General features: G+C 35.3%; 1 protein-coding gene across 2 annotated transcripts in view; it reads right to left on the reverse strand.

Moving 5' to 3' along the window:
• Window positions 1-15,665, reverse strand: part of LOC131032476 (protein MIS12 homolog) — a 139,327-nt gene that overhangs the window by 13,063 nt on the left and 110,599 nt on the right. For both annotated transcript variants that reach the window (XM_057963456.2, XM_057963457.2), the window contains 2 exons: window positions 8,371-8,508; window positions 8,176-8,254 (listed from right to left, as the gene is read on the reverse strand). In XM_057963456.2, the coding sequence (XP_057819439.1) occupies window positions 8,187-8,254; window positions 8,371-8,508 (206 nt within the window). In that variant the 3' untranslated portion in view covers window positions 8,176-8,186. The remainder of the gene's footprint in view (window positions 1-8,175; window positions 8,255-8,370; window positions 8,509-15,665) is intronic.

Raw genomic sequence — 15,665 nt, forward strand, 5'->3', positions numbered from 1 at the left:
CTTGTGGAAAGCGTTGGGATGGAAGACGAACCCCCAGTGTAGTTTGGCATACATCAAATCCTCTTTCAAATTGTTAGACAGTATACTTGACCTTGTTGGGTTGAGGATGGACCCCCAAAGTAGCATGGGATACATTGAATCCTCTTCCCATTTGTCAATTGGTGCAAAAGACCAAGGCAAAGAATGGAACCCACGATGTAGTGCACAATGCATAACATTCCTATTCTATGTAGGATGCACTATAGGTAGGCATTAGTTAGCCATTGGGATGTATGTTGGAGCCAAATATTGTTTATTGTGATGTATGTTGAAGCTAGTCAGTGTGTAGTTTTTATTAATGTTGGAGCTAGTCATTATGTATATCTGGTGTATGTTGGAGCTAGTCATTGTTTATATGTGATGTATGTTGGACCCAATCATTGTGTATTTGTAATGTATGTTGGAGCTATTCACTACGTATATGTGACGTATGTTGAACCTAGTCACTGTGTATATGTGATCAATGTTGGAGTTGGTAGCTATTTATATGTGATATATGCTAGAGATAGGCAATACATATTTGTGATATATCTTGGCACCGATCATTGTGTATATGTGATATGTATGAGCTAGTCACCTTTTGTATATGTGATGTACACTCGATTCCATCACTAATGGAATTGAGGGATCATGGAATGATATGACCCCAATGTATTTGTGTATGGTGTATACTACTGATTGGTAATGTTTGGTGTGGAACAAACACTTGATCACAAATAATTATCATTATATTATAAATAAACTAAGCTTAATAAATAGTCATGGTTTAAAGAGCGAACGGAGATCTCATAACAAAGGAGAGAATGAGCTCTCTCTAACACTAGAGTGTGAACTACAAAGCCTTTGATTTCCCATGAAGGGATGCATAGGCAAGGTCATCATGAGTGAACCCTTGAGGTTTAGGTTTGGGTCTAGGGGTGACCCCAACACTAGGGAGATTACCGCTATCAAGTGGAAGCATAAGTGATGTTGTAGAGTTGCTCTATGGTGGTCGTACTTCTTCATGAGTTATACCTACGAGAGTTTTTTATCTTGTTTGAAGTGCTGCTACAAATCATAATTGTTCCCTAATCGTAAAGACTTGTTCTTATTGCCTAAGTTACAGGGAGTGAAGTGTGAAGTTTTAGTAAGCCATACCAGTGTGTGTCAAGTGAGGAAGGGATTCACTCCCTTTAAGGGACCACATCATATTGGCAAGTCATACATGAAATAAACATTTACGTATAAGTGACATTTACTTATGGGCATTTTCTTCTGTATACTTCAAATTTATTTCATATATATATAGTCTCAAAAATTTTGAGATGGGTTTCAAATCTTTAGGACTTACGATGCAAATTCCAATTTTGGAGGATCTTATAAGTTTTCAATCTTAGTCAAATTTCAGTAATCAACAGTTTTCAATGTGCTCTCAATGTCTATTCAGATCTATTAAGACAATTAGACAACAACAACAGACTACCATCAAACCTGCAATGTTGCTTGTTTCATCTTCCAGAGGTATATTTCCTGTTGGGCATTTGAATACTTGTTTATCTATGCAATTTGGTTCACTTTTGGGTTGTTGCAGCAGTTTTTATTAATGATCATCACTTCTTATTAGCACATACAGCAATCAATCTTTATATGTTATGTTGGTAATGCATTTAATCCAACCTAGTAATAGCCTAGATGGTAGTACCATCATTGGCCTCAACATTGAATCTTGTTATAATCATACTCACCACTGAATAAGTGTACGTGCCCGTAATTGTTGTAATCGCACTCACCACTAAATAAGTGGAAGTGGTTATGATTGACTAGATTGCACTCGCCATTGAATAAGTGGAAGTAGTTATGGTTGTTGTAATTGCACTCATCATTGAATATGTGGAAGTGACTGTTATGTAATTGCACACTCAGCTAAATAACCTAGAAATGCACATGCTCATTGTAATTGCAACCTTCATTGAATAAGTGTTGAAGTGTTTTCCTTTCAATTCTTGATAGCACATGCCACTAAAAAAGTTAAGTTTTGGTTGACATTGCCGCCAAGTGGGTTTCTTTCAAGTTGTTGCATTCTAGATTGTGTGGTCTTATAAATCGTTTTCTCTCACTATGCCAATCTTGGGAATTGGGTGATCATAAAGTGATTATGGCATTGCATTGCAGTTTACTTAGTTAAAAATTTCAAAAAAAAAATGAGGCTATTACATAAAACAAGCCATGCTCATGTGCTTGCTCTTGATAATTTGCAGAAGCCTCTTACAGTGGAAACTAGTGCTAGTAAATATGCTATGGGTGTCATCTTGCTATAAGGCGGTAGACCTATCTATTACCATTCACAAACTTTTACTTCACTAGCTAGAAGAAATTGTATACATTAGTTCAAGCTATTAAAAAATGGAGACACTACTTATTTAGTAAAGAAACTACATTGCATACCTATGTTACCAAGTTCTCTTGTTTTAGGTCCTATCACAAAGTCAAACAAGAGTGGGAGCACGTCAAACAACATCCTTCAACATAAAATCCTTTAAAGTAATATTCAAAGGTTTGCTTTCATCTCACAAAAAAAAAATCATGTGAAGGATTACATTTCTACTCCTTTGTTGTTCTATCTCTAATATTCAATAACAAATATTTTACGAACATAACATTAGTCTCTATCCCATGGTTTTAATAATTTATCTATTTTAATTTTCTTTTAATTCATTTGTTTTAAATATCCTAAGTTATTAGATTTTTATTTATATAATATATTTATTTTATATTTAAAATTAATAAGTCTCATAACCATTTCTATATCATTATTAATTAACTCATTATTTATATATAATTACTATTTATAAAACCGTGAATTATTTGTTTAGTTTAGTATATTTATATCAAAGCTGCATGGACACGGATACGAATAAAAATATGGATATGGTATCAGATATGGATACAGCTGATACAAAATTCATAATAAACACATACACATATATTTAACAAAATTTTCTAAGTTATTAGAGGAGATTTTCATTACCTCAAAAGCAATATAGCCACATAATTGCAACATAAACAATTATAAGTTGATTTAACAATTTAAAATATACAAAATAGTAGAGTTGCATTGGAAGATAACCAGTGTTCCACAACGGTTGGGTATGGGGATACGGGGGGACGTGGGGATGGGCTTTAGGGATGGGGGGACAAAAGGAAAAAGTTTGGGGGATGGGTTTCGGGGATGGGGGGACTTCGGCCCTGAGGGGGAGGAAACAAGTTTCGTGGAACACTGAAGATAACCCAAAAAAAATGGGTTGCTGAAATAGAAAAAACATTTAATTTGTCTTTCTCATTTAGTGTAGATTTTGTTTATACCAATTTTTTTTTATGAATGAAGTTTTAAAATTAAATTTAAAAAGCTTTACATCAAATTTTGAAAAAATCAAATCATAGAGTATTTAGCACGATTGGAAATCAAGGTTTTTTGGGCATGCATGGGTATGGTATCCAATGTGTATCCAGGTTGTATCGGATATGTATCCGTTTCGGATATAGGGATACACGCACCCAAGGAGGGATACAAGAGTTTCTGGCTACTTTGATTTAGATATACGACAACCTAAAACATATTTAGTTTAGTTATTATAGATGTTTTTATATATTTTTAATATTATGCATAAATATATAGCTATATTACTACTATAACTATCTATATTGAACCTAAGGAGAAAAAAATCATTGTACCAAAATACCAATCCCATGCCCAAACCAAAAACTTAAGTGCACCCTAATCATCAAACACTACAATATTTGCACACACAAAACAAACTACAACAAGAAAGATACTACAAACAGATGCGATTCTTACAACGATTTCATTCAGTAATAAAAAAACAGAAAATGAACTACTCATGTGGTGATGGATATGCTATCTAGGACAACTATTTCCAAACAAATTTTTTAGTTATCGCTATGGTGATACAAATAGAGACATTTACAAAGAGGTATATGTTGATGGATATGTAAACGATAAAGACTTTGGGCAAAAGTTTGACATACTTAAAACTCAATGAGTTGTAAAAATCAATCCAAACTTTTATCTCAAGAGGGTTTTCTTTACAAGGTAAGAAAATTATGTGTACCAAAAGCACAAAGTCTTCTTCTGATGAGGGAAGGTAGCAGGTCACTTCAATGTTGGTAAAATAATGGCTCATTTGCAAAGCTATGTGTCTTGGCCCAAATTGAGCAATAAGCAACAAGGTATATTATAAGTTACAAATTGTATTAAATTAGCAAATCTATGCCAAGAAAGGAAGGAATGTATTTGCCTTTACAAAAGCCATGTGAAAGTATCTCCGTGGACTTTGTAGGAGGGTTGCCTACGTGTAAAATTGGATATGATTTATTGTTTGTGATAATTAATAGATTTAATAAAAAAATTGTACACTAAACTCTTGCAAAAAGTCTATCATTGGTTAAGAAGTTGAAATCTTCTATTTGGTGCACTTTGGACTTCCCAAGTCAAATACTTCAGATAGCAACACAAGATTTCTTTTATATTTTTGGTCAACTTTGTGAAGTATGATGAATACAAATCTCAGAAAGAATATTGCTTTACCCCACAAACAGATGGCCAAACAGAGTAGGCATCAACACCTTGGTGTAACTCATGTGGGGAAAAAACAGTGAGTGTCCTAAGACTTGGGATGAGTCACTTACTTGCATTTGGTACTCTTCTAATAGAGCAATTCATTCTTCTACAGATGAGTCACCTTTCGAGACATGATTACAACATTTGCCCTGAAGGCCACTTCATGAAGCTTTTGTTGAGCAAGTACAACAAGATATTCAAAGTTTCTTAAAAGGACTACACAAATCCAACTCAAGATTAAAGAACAATTGAAAAAAAAACTCAAATTTTGCATAAACAAAGGCATGATATGCATATAAAGGAGCACAAACTAAGGGTACAAGACAAAGTTTAGTTTTCCATGGATAAAGAGTGACTTTGGGGACATACAAAAATAATCGAGCCACTAAGATATTGATCTTTCATCACTTAGAAGGCCATTGGTGAAAATGCATACAAAATTGATCAACTCCCTTTATAAAGATGCACTCAATTGTGAGTTGTGGATACTTGCAGCCTTATGAGCCTTCCATACACAATGAAGAACAAAACTAGCTTCTATTGTCTCTAGAAGACTTGTGCATTGAAGGAGGAGCCCAACTCACAAAGGATGTAGTTTTGGAAAAAGAAAAGAGTCCAAGAATCATGGAAGATAGGACTCACAAATCCCAAGATCATCCAAGGCAACTAGTATTCCAAAGAAGATCTGAGACTACTTCCACCACCTATTATCTTAGTATGCTTTTCTGGAACCTATAGCCTCCTAAGATGAGAAGTCTGATTCATAAGGATGAACAAATCGTAACATGTACAGTAAGTGAAACTTAAGAAACAGGAATATAAATAAAGAAATTGAATTTAGAAGGCAACGAATTCATCGTATACCACAATGCACAATTCCAAAACATGGTGAATGCACGTTCAACTCTGTCAGAAGCGGTGAATTCATCACTGTTGAAACAGGCCACAGGATTTGAAACGAACAAGCAGCTTTCCAACTTCTAGAATTGAAAAGACATCTCCCCAGGCCAAGGAAAACAACTTAGATTCATTAAAAACCAACAAATAGTTGATGGGATTACATGTTCAGCATGAGAGAATTGAAAGGGTACTGTAATGAGGAATGTTACTGTAATGTCCCCATTTTTCTAGCCTCTTATGAAGTTTTAGCCTTTTGGCTAAGTGGAGAAATAAGGAGAAATTAATTAATTAATTTCTTATAAAGTCATGAAATAAATAAAAAATTAAAAGGGTGACTTTATATTTAATTAATTAATTAATTAGTGACTTAAAACAAAATAATTAATTAGAAAGTCACTAAAATGAAATAATATTATTTCTAGAATCCTCTAGAAGTTTATGAGACGTATGGAGAAAAAAGATAAATAGAGGATGAGCCTCATTGTAAGATCATTGGAGATTTGGATTATGGATTTGATGAACTGACTGATGCTTTGCATTAGTTGAATCTCTGAGGACGCAAACCTTCAGCAGATTGATAGAAGGGCTGGACGAAACCCTAGTTCTTCATCTTGGGAGTGGGTTCGTGACGGAATCTACATCACTGCCTAATTTGTGAAGTCTTCTTTCGAAGACATTTCAGTTTTCTCATTTGTACTACATTGGTGGCCAAGGGCCAATTTCTACTTGGGATCTTATTGGAGATATTTGTGGCATCAAGTGTCTTCAACAGTGTTGCCATTGTGGAGCTGATTGTACTACATTTTTTCTGAGCTATTGTCACAGTAATTTTCAGACTTCTTAATTGTGAAGAGGTGCCATGATTTTGTCAAAATAACCTATATTGGTGCATTGATTCTTATTGGGCATGATAGGTGATTTCTTTGAAGACCTAGTGAAGGATATTTTGAAGTGACATTGCGAGTTTACTGTCACAAATTCCAGGTCTGAAGCAAGATCGTGTTTCCCTCACCTTGTCCACGATTTTGATCATATCTTGTCAAAAAGCCATCAAATCATCCTACTAAGGTCAGCGATAAATTGGGAGGAAATTGGCGATTCCTTTTGGGTCGATTTGAGGGTGAATCGTGGAGGAATCAGGGACATTTCAGTCAGAAACCAAATTGTACCAGTCAGCATCTTTCCTTCCATTCTACTCACAACTCCTTCATTTGGCTTCGAATCACTTTAATAAGGACAGCGCTATCTTTGTAGAGGACAGGCGAAGATTTTGGGAAGGAGATTATGGACAATCAGCTGAACATTCAACCTACAGTCTGACCTCCATGAGCAGCAGTGGCGATTCTGAAAACACCTCATTATTGATGTTGGAGTTGGCTCAACAAACTGGATATTGATGGCTTCTTCATACTTGCATCAAGGCGCCACAACCAGGTTCTTTTGGTGTTCACTCAAATGAATGTTTGATGGTATTTATGTATGAGTTCATGGCTGTCTTGTACTCAGAAAACTAAGAGCTAATAGCAGGTTGAGTCTGGTTCATATTATTATTTTTGTAAGAACCTATTGGGTACATCTTTTTGGATAGAAAGGAAAGAATAAGCTGATTCTCTATACATGTTCTTTTCTGAGGATTTATGGCAATTGTTTGACATAATGACACTTAGCTGAAAGTGCCCATTTATGAGTCTAAATTGGTATAGATCATTGTAAATCAGTTGCGTGTTGCATATTGGGATATCATACCTTCATTGCAGCCACTTGTAGTTGTCCACTGTCAAGAATATGTGATTGTTCAGTCTCCAAACCAAACTGAAATTTTTGAGATATCATACCAGCAAGACATAAATTTATAACAGCAGGTTGTATAGACAATTGTTTGTAAATATTCCTTGTATTTTCAGTCATACCAGTACAGGGGATATTACAGTTACAAGCAAGTTCTGTTGTTTTTGAGTTTTGGGAGAGAGACAAAAAGTGTAGACAGCAGCCATTGTTGCATTCTACCTGTTGTATTGTTTCCTCCAAATTGATTCCATAGTGCAGTAGGGTGTATCCCACTACCAAAAGTTGATCTTCTTCTCATGGTGCTTCCAAGATAAATTGTTAGTGTTGTATATATGTTTCATTTTCATTTTGCAAGCATATTTTTCTGATTTTACTCAAAATATTCATGCCAAGTATCTCATTTGTTTCAGCAAGTGGAAGGTAGTTTTAATTTGCGATTTTTGATATCTTCATGTTTAGAGGATTTACAGATCAATTAACCATCACATGGCACATGTCTACAACAAACTCAGTAATCACTCTAATGATTTCGCCACTTTGAGAGTTCTAAATTTATACTTGTTTCCAAAATTGCAAAGTGTAACTGCGACAAGGAAAGTATTATCTAAAAGACATGAGCTAAAATCTGACCTTAAGAAAATATAAAAAACACTTCTCAAACATTGAAAAATCAGATTGTGACACTGCGATATATAGTTTCAGCAAAGTACTAAACATTCTAATTTAAACAAGCAGAGAAGAAACTGATTTTGATATGTATGTTCATGTTTTCACCACAGACAACTGCTTCTACTGATTAACAATAATCTTCAATCATACGATTTTGTTACCTGCAGCGTATCTAGCTTTGATAAATACCCTTGAAATTGTTTACAAATTGTTGCATATCATCCACATTTGCTTCAAAACCTTTGGGAAAACCATTAGCCAAAAATAGAAAAACCATCATTAGGTTAAACCAACAGTGTTAAAAATCCAGAAATTCCAATGACACCTGCAAGCTTTCAAAGTACTATTATTCTTACCAGGAAAGTATTTTCTTTTGATGTTATATATATTTGGGCTTCTAATCCTCTCAATACGTAGGTTTTCCATTTTGTCCCTTCTTTCAGTCTTCCAATGTTCCAGTTTCTCACGGAGTACAGAAGTTGCTCTTATAAACTCTGCATTTAAAATTGCACGTCAAAGAAAGCAATGGCCAAGGATGAAAATGCCTGTCATCAAAATATACTATGCATTTCCAAAATAGGGGTTTTAGACTAGTTTTCGCATTGTGTAATTTGATCTCTCTCTCTCTCTCTCTCTCTGAATCAGATCAGCAACGTTTTTGTAGAACTAAGCATTAATCTTAAAAAATCACTATATGGCAAAAAAAATTATCAATTGCAATTTATTGACAATTAAGAAAACAACAACAACAATTTGATAACAGAACCATTGTTCTTTCACTAAATATATGCAAATTTTTTCAGTTTGATCTCAATTTAACTCTCCGAGTTCCTAATTTGACAATGCATAGGTACATTAAGTAATCAAAACATTCAAACAAAGATCAAATATTTGAAGCATGAACAATATCAATTGTTCACATCAATTAGGGCACAACCCAAGACACTTGCCATTTCTACTGTTTTTAATTTGATTTAGCTATGTGGCTCTTCCACTGTCCACAACTCCACATTCTTTCTAGAACCAGTTTTTAAATTCTTAAGGCTTGGACTCTTTGAGGATTAGGGACATTAGACATCAGGGTTTAAGTTACAAACAACAAAGGATAAGGTTTACTAACAATTAGCATTTGAATATTAAGCCTTGAATTTAAAACTGTAACCTTATTGTTTATAATTTAAACCTGAATATTAGGCTTGCAAGGTAAAAACTTGCAATCCTAGATCCCTAAACAAGTTCTAACCCTTTTTAATTTTTAATTACTAGATACCAATCCTAACCCACAACTATTTATTTAGGTTAGGGACAGGATTGGACCAGTTTTAGAAAATTCACTAACCTTAACCCTAACCTGAAATCAAAACTAATTTTGTTGGTTTATGGTGAGGATTAGAACATTTTATTGGTTTTCCATTTGACTTTCTATGCATATACTTCGCTGATTTTATTTGATAATGGTGTACAAAAACAAATTTCTATTTCTAATTTAAAAACATTGAAATGCACTTTTTGTGTAAACAGATGCCATGGGGGTAATTGTTGCTTCAAATGGTTTAAGATGCCCCTTATGTTCAGCTTTGTAAAAAAATGTCTCTATAATGTCACCCACCAAGCTTTGTTGTCTCTTGAAGAATATATGGAAAGCAAAATCGAGGGTGTAAAGACCCTTACTAATTTCTACCAGACATTTCCAATATAATTTTAAAGGATCATCATGAAAAGTTCTGCAAGAAGACTAAAAGTAGTTTATCCAATATTTTGCAAACAGAGCAAAAGCACATTGTATTGGATATGAAATATTCAGGAACAATATGAACCTTAAATCTGAAAAAAAAATTCTTTGAACTCACATAGTAGTCACGAATCATAGAGTACATTCATTTTCTTGCTGAAGATATAAAGCAATATACTCTTGGCGTTGGAAGTCACCAAGCCAAGAAGTCACTGTCTCAAATCTTCTATTAGCAATTTGTTGTAGCTTCCAATAGCATACCAGCCCCTTATTCAATGTAGCCGCAAAGTTGCATCTTTCCAACCAGATGATCAACATTCACCCGATTCACATGGGAATTTTGAACAATTCACATCGACAAACTCTTCTGCCTAGAATTGTTACACACAGGCAATAAATACCCTTGAATGAGACATTAATGGAAGATTATAATGTCACCATTTTCATGGTTCTCTCGTAGTGCAGTTGGTGTTGGTTTTTGGGGGTTCTTTGATGCACCATTGAGTTCAGATGGATTAATGGAGTTGAACAATACCTTCCGGTGTGATTTGGGACAGCTTGTCCGAGACTTTTTATTTTTATCAATGGCCATTTTTAGCACTTACTATTTATAGTAAGTTTCAGTGTATCTTAGATTAGAGTAGCTTGGAGTTTGGACACACTTATTATTTTTAGCAGTTGCTATTTTTAGTAAGTGTTTGTTCTTAGCAGTTGGGTCGGCCTGTATTTCCCTAGCAGTGAAATATGTCATTATTGGACGTTGGGTGAAGTTTAATCGTGCTAAAAGAAATATATTTTGATTTTTAGTTACTTTATTCTATTATATTGTCACTTTATGACTTAAGCGACTTGTACCCCTTGGCCTAGTTGCACAACGTTGTTTTAAAAAGGGGGCCCTTTTATGTCCTTAGGTGAGGCTTATTTACAAACAAATGTTTTATCCCACATGGATTGGTAAAGAGAGTGGAGCCTCTTGAGAATGTTATAAAAGCAACTTAGTGGAGTTCATTTCTCATGCCTGGTTTATTATTTTCTCTTGGAGATTTTGGGAGCTTTGGCTTTCAGCAGGTTTGAGCATGGAAACCCTCGAGTTTGGAGGCAGCGGACGGAAACCCATTGTAAGTTGGAGATATCATTCAGTGGTTGTTTCAGTTTGGTTTATCTTTAGCGAATATTAGCAAGTATGACAGGATCGATTCTGAGGTCCTGAAGGAGTTTAGTGGAGGAGATAGTAAATCTTGCTGGCCGTTCCACCCTGTCTGGACCGTACGTAGCTGATAAGGCTGTATTCTATCTGCTGACCAATCTTTCCTGTCGCTGGCTGTATTTTCCCTGACTGGCTGCCTCTCTTGCAGCTGTAAACACAGATAGAACTAAACGTGGGAAGGGGTCCTAGGAGCTGAAAAAGGACGGCTAGGGTATTAAGAAGCCATCTCAGTAATCAGAACTTTATTGATGAATGTTGCCACAAGAAACAAGGAACTGCATATTCCAATTGAAGGCTGGGTGTGGCTGTTTAGAGACAACGCACTATAGCTGGGAGTGTTTCGCTGACTCTATGTTACATGTGCAGCTGTTAGAAACAATGTCAGACCTGTTGGGTATAGTTTTGGGAGAAGATTTATAATTTAAAACCAAAGGTGCACCTACAGCCAATCATTGTTAAGCTACAGCAGTGTAGTTGTATGTGACATCAGCAATCCTCAAAGTTGTTTAATATCTGCATTATTTGAGCAACATTATTATGAAACGACACTAGATATTGTGGAATTTTCAGAGTGAGGTCAGATTTATACAATTTGTTTATAGTTTGTGTGCATGTTATATGTTTGACAAAATACCTCTATTACTGTGATGTTCTTGATGCAAAATTATATGCCATACTTTCTATTTGCATATTGAATTGTTCTATAACAAATTCTATTGGAAAGACATTGAAAAAAACGTAGAAACCGACAAAATGCAAACTGATTGACAAAATGCATGCATGGTAGAAATCAGTAATCTTTATGGGTGGTGAAAAGAATTGGTTTGCAAATAGTGGTTGACTATTGCAGTGATATCAGAGCTTGGGTGCCAACTGTTTGAAAAAATTCCTCATAGGAAAGATTAAAAAATTGGTTGCAAACAAGGGGTGGTCATTACAAAGATGTAGGAATACCTTCACCCTACAAATAGGAAAGAGTCTCCATGGCCAAGGTGTGCACTTGCGCTCTTATTATGTCTCCAGCTATAAATTATCGGCCTTCAATGATACACAGTGACTTATTTATGCCAAAAATTAGGGAATAGATTAAATTTGTTCCCAACACCCAATTTAATCTCGTTACATCATCTGAACTTTGGAAATTCCAAAATATTTGCCCAATCACTACCGATAATACTTTCACGCCAAACAAACCATACCCCACATCTTCATATTACTATATTGCTAAACTTTAAAAAGATTAATTGCCAGACATAAGAAATATTGGAACCTTCAGTTTATTAAAAGGGAGCCACCGATTAATTCAACCACCACAGCTTTGCAAGAATAATAATTATTGTTTAATTATGCCACGGCTTTCTAAAGTTAATGAACTCCTTATTTATTTCAGCAGACGGTATATCATAAACTCGCACCAAATATAAATTAAAATAAGAATATAATATTCTTACTTTCCAAACGGATACAAATACAAAATACATCGGTTCTGGAATATCTTATTTGCAGCAAATTCATATTCAAATGAAGACTTCACAAATTTAACTCAGCTGTGAACTCTGTCATGAATCCACCCCTTCGGAAGAGCTAGGTTTTCATCCAACCCTTCTATCAACTCCTCAAGGTTTTCGTCTCCAGAAATCATAAATCACTTATCAAATCCATACGCATGCTTTACTTCCCCTAGATAGCCTCCTTATAAAGAGCTCCAGGAAACATCTAGAATATTAGGCAGATTTTTATTTTTTGACATAATTGGAGAACTTTATTTAATAAAGTGACATATTTTATTATATTATTATTTTCACTTTATTTTATAATTAAATTAATTAATTAAAGTCATCCTTGAGAGAAAAAAATTAGTTTTCGGGCAACTTAATCAATTAATTCAATTAAGCCACTTTATAAAAATTTCGGTACATTACAGTCCTCCCTGCCCAAACATTGCTTGCCCTTAAACAATTCTCTACATCACCACTAGCATCCCAAACTGACCATACAAAGAACACTATATCACTCTTCTACTCCACTCTGATGCAATCAACAATACTCAAATCTGCAACTCTGTCATGCTGAAGTATTCCCACCATTATGTTGATCAATGGTTCCCAAATGCTAGAACTATCATGACTCCTAATGGAAAAAAGATGATCGTCTTTTATCCACTCTTCCACCAACAATGTCCCATCATAACTCCACCACTCCATAATCATTTTGTAGATTGAAATTTGATTATACTAATGAGTATTTGTATGCTCATCTATTCTACATACTCCAATCTGCCCACATAGATGCATAAGAGATAGGAATCTCATCATGAAATAACAGTGTCCCCTCATTTACATCATGATTATTCATCATTGTGATCATCCTTGCTGCTGAGATCTATGGTGCTTCATCCATCAAGGCCTTGAGTATTATCTTCCTTCCATCCACCATGAACTCCAACTCCAGCTACTGGAAATCCTAAATGTATCATTCAAGAGTGTAACCATTGAATTCTCAATATGATATCGGAATCAGTAATCTCAATCATGTAGAAATCATTGGCGATTGTGTAGTCATCAAACTCAATGCTCATCTACGGTACCTCATGTTGCATCTCATCTTAAATCCATCAACCAACTTGACACAGAATCCTTAAAAATCCTCTAATGGCCATTCTCCTCTTGCTACCAAGCTATCACTCCCGAAATTGTTAGTTGCACCACTATCCACCAAACATGTCACCTGTTCCCCATTAACAACTCCTCTTACTCTATATGATTGATACTTTGGAGTGCTTGTAAGTAAAGTTGTCGCACCATGTGCTAAGGCTATGGTATCTTGCTCCTCATTCTCACCTTCTGAAGTATCATCCATTGTGTCAACAACATCAAATGTAACTTCAAAATAATGCAATTGACCTTTCCCTCAACATCTATGACCAGGCACCCATGGCTCCTTATAAGTGAAGCATAATTTCTTCCTACGCAACTCACTCTTGATCTCAAAATCTAACTTCTTATCATCTTCCTTACTTGGCTTGGATACTGTAGGTCCCGGGGACAACTGAGAGGGCGGGGGGGGGGTGGGGGGGGGGGGTGGTGAATCAATTGTCTAATAAATTCAAACCAAAATCTTATTAACCAACTTAATGCTTAATACCGGTAAGATAGTTAAATGTGTCGGTAAACAGTGTTAACAGGAAATGTTGTACCGGTAAGAATTAGTGCATGAAACATAAGCACAAAGTCAACCACAACACATGACACAAATATTTGTACGTGGAAACCCTGTAAGGGGAAAAACCACGGTGGGAAACTTTACCCACAATCAAATGATACTACTGCAGATAGTAAGTGTACAAAGAGGGGTCTGCACATGCAGAAAGGCCAACAGCCTAGAGCTCACTGCTCAAACACAAATGGGAGTCACACTGACTACAGTTGGATGGTTAAATCCAATGAGAATGTACTGCACAAAATAGCATCTTCATATGCTGGATTCAGTATCGGTGTAATGCTGATATGCTTCTACAAAAACCTAACTTCACCTTCAAATGATGTCTTCGTGTATATCTCTGCTTGATCTCACATATATCCTTCCTTAAATCTTTTTCGCATTCCACATTTGATCTTACAAATAAGATCTTACATTTATACCATACCCTAAGACCAATTTTAGTAGGTCGGCTCTACAAGATAAAACATTTTACAAATAATACAATATCCGATGCAATAACCGATCGAACATGTCGGCTTAATGCTTTTATAACAATAATAAATCATCTCCATAGCGTGCCATGCTGATCTGGAAAAGATAAACCGGCCGGTGTAACCCTAGATAACCTGGACCTATTTGCCGATAAAAGCAAATATGCAAATAAGAATATACCAATGATATTACTTCAAGGAAAAGTGTCCACATGATGTCTTCGACATTACCAAGTGTCTTCCATGTCATTGCAGGTACCGGTGAACATTATATCCTGCCGGTTAACCATATACTGGTGATTGTTTGAACAGTTTACTGATTGCCAGTGAATGTTGTTGGATCTCCAAAGTAGGTCTATTTAGCAGGTGTTGACATCAATGACAAAACCATACCAAAATACCAACAATCTCCCCCTTTGGCATTGATGGCAACACAAGATGGAAAAACTATCAAAGTGCCAAAATAGAAATGCCAAGTACAAAAACCAATTCTCCCCCTGGAAGTAATATGTGTTTATACAAAGATTTATTTACAATACCAATCTCTCCTCAAAAAGATAATGCATTTTTCCATATATTTTTCCTTAATGTTTTTCCATATATCTCTCCCCCTTTGACATCAAATGCCAAAGTCACAAAAACGTCAAGTTCATACAAAATACCAACCAATTCCATATACCAACTACTCCCCCTGAGAAGTACCTTCCTCATCAAATACCGGAATAAAAGATTTGTCCATTTGATTCTGCCGGTTGATGACAATCATCAACTATCTAAGTCTCTACCAGTGGAGGTAAGACTCCGAGCTGATCTCTGAGATACTCAAAAGTTTCCTTAGGCAAAGGTTTTGTAAAAATATCTGAAAGCTGTTCTTTAGTATTCACATAAACCAATTTTATTTCCTTTTCTTCATCTTTTCCCTTACAAAATTCAGTTTGATAGAAACATGTTTTGTTTTAGAAGGTAATACTGGATTCTTAGATATATCAATTGCTGCAGTGTTATCACAATATATAGTAA

The sequence above is a fragment of the Cryptomeria japonica genome, chromosome 3 (genome assembly GCF_030272615.1).
Source record: "Cryptomeria japonica chromosome 3, Sugi_1.0, whole genome shotgun sequence".
Taxonomy (NCBI): Eukaryota; Viridiplantae; Streptophyta; class Pinopsida; order Cupressales; family Cupressaceae; genus Cryptomeria; species Cryptomeria japonica.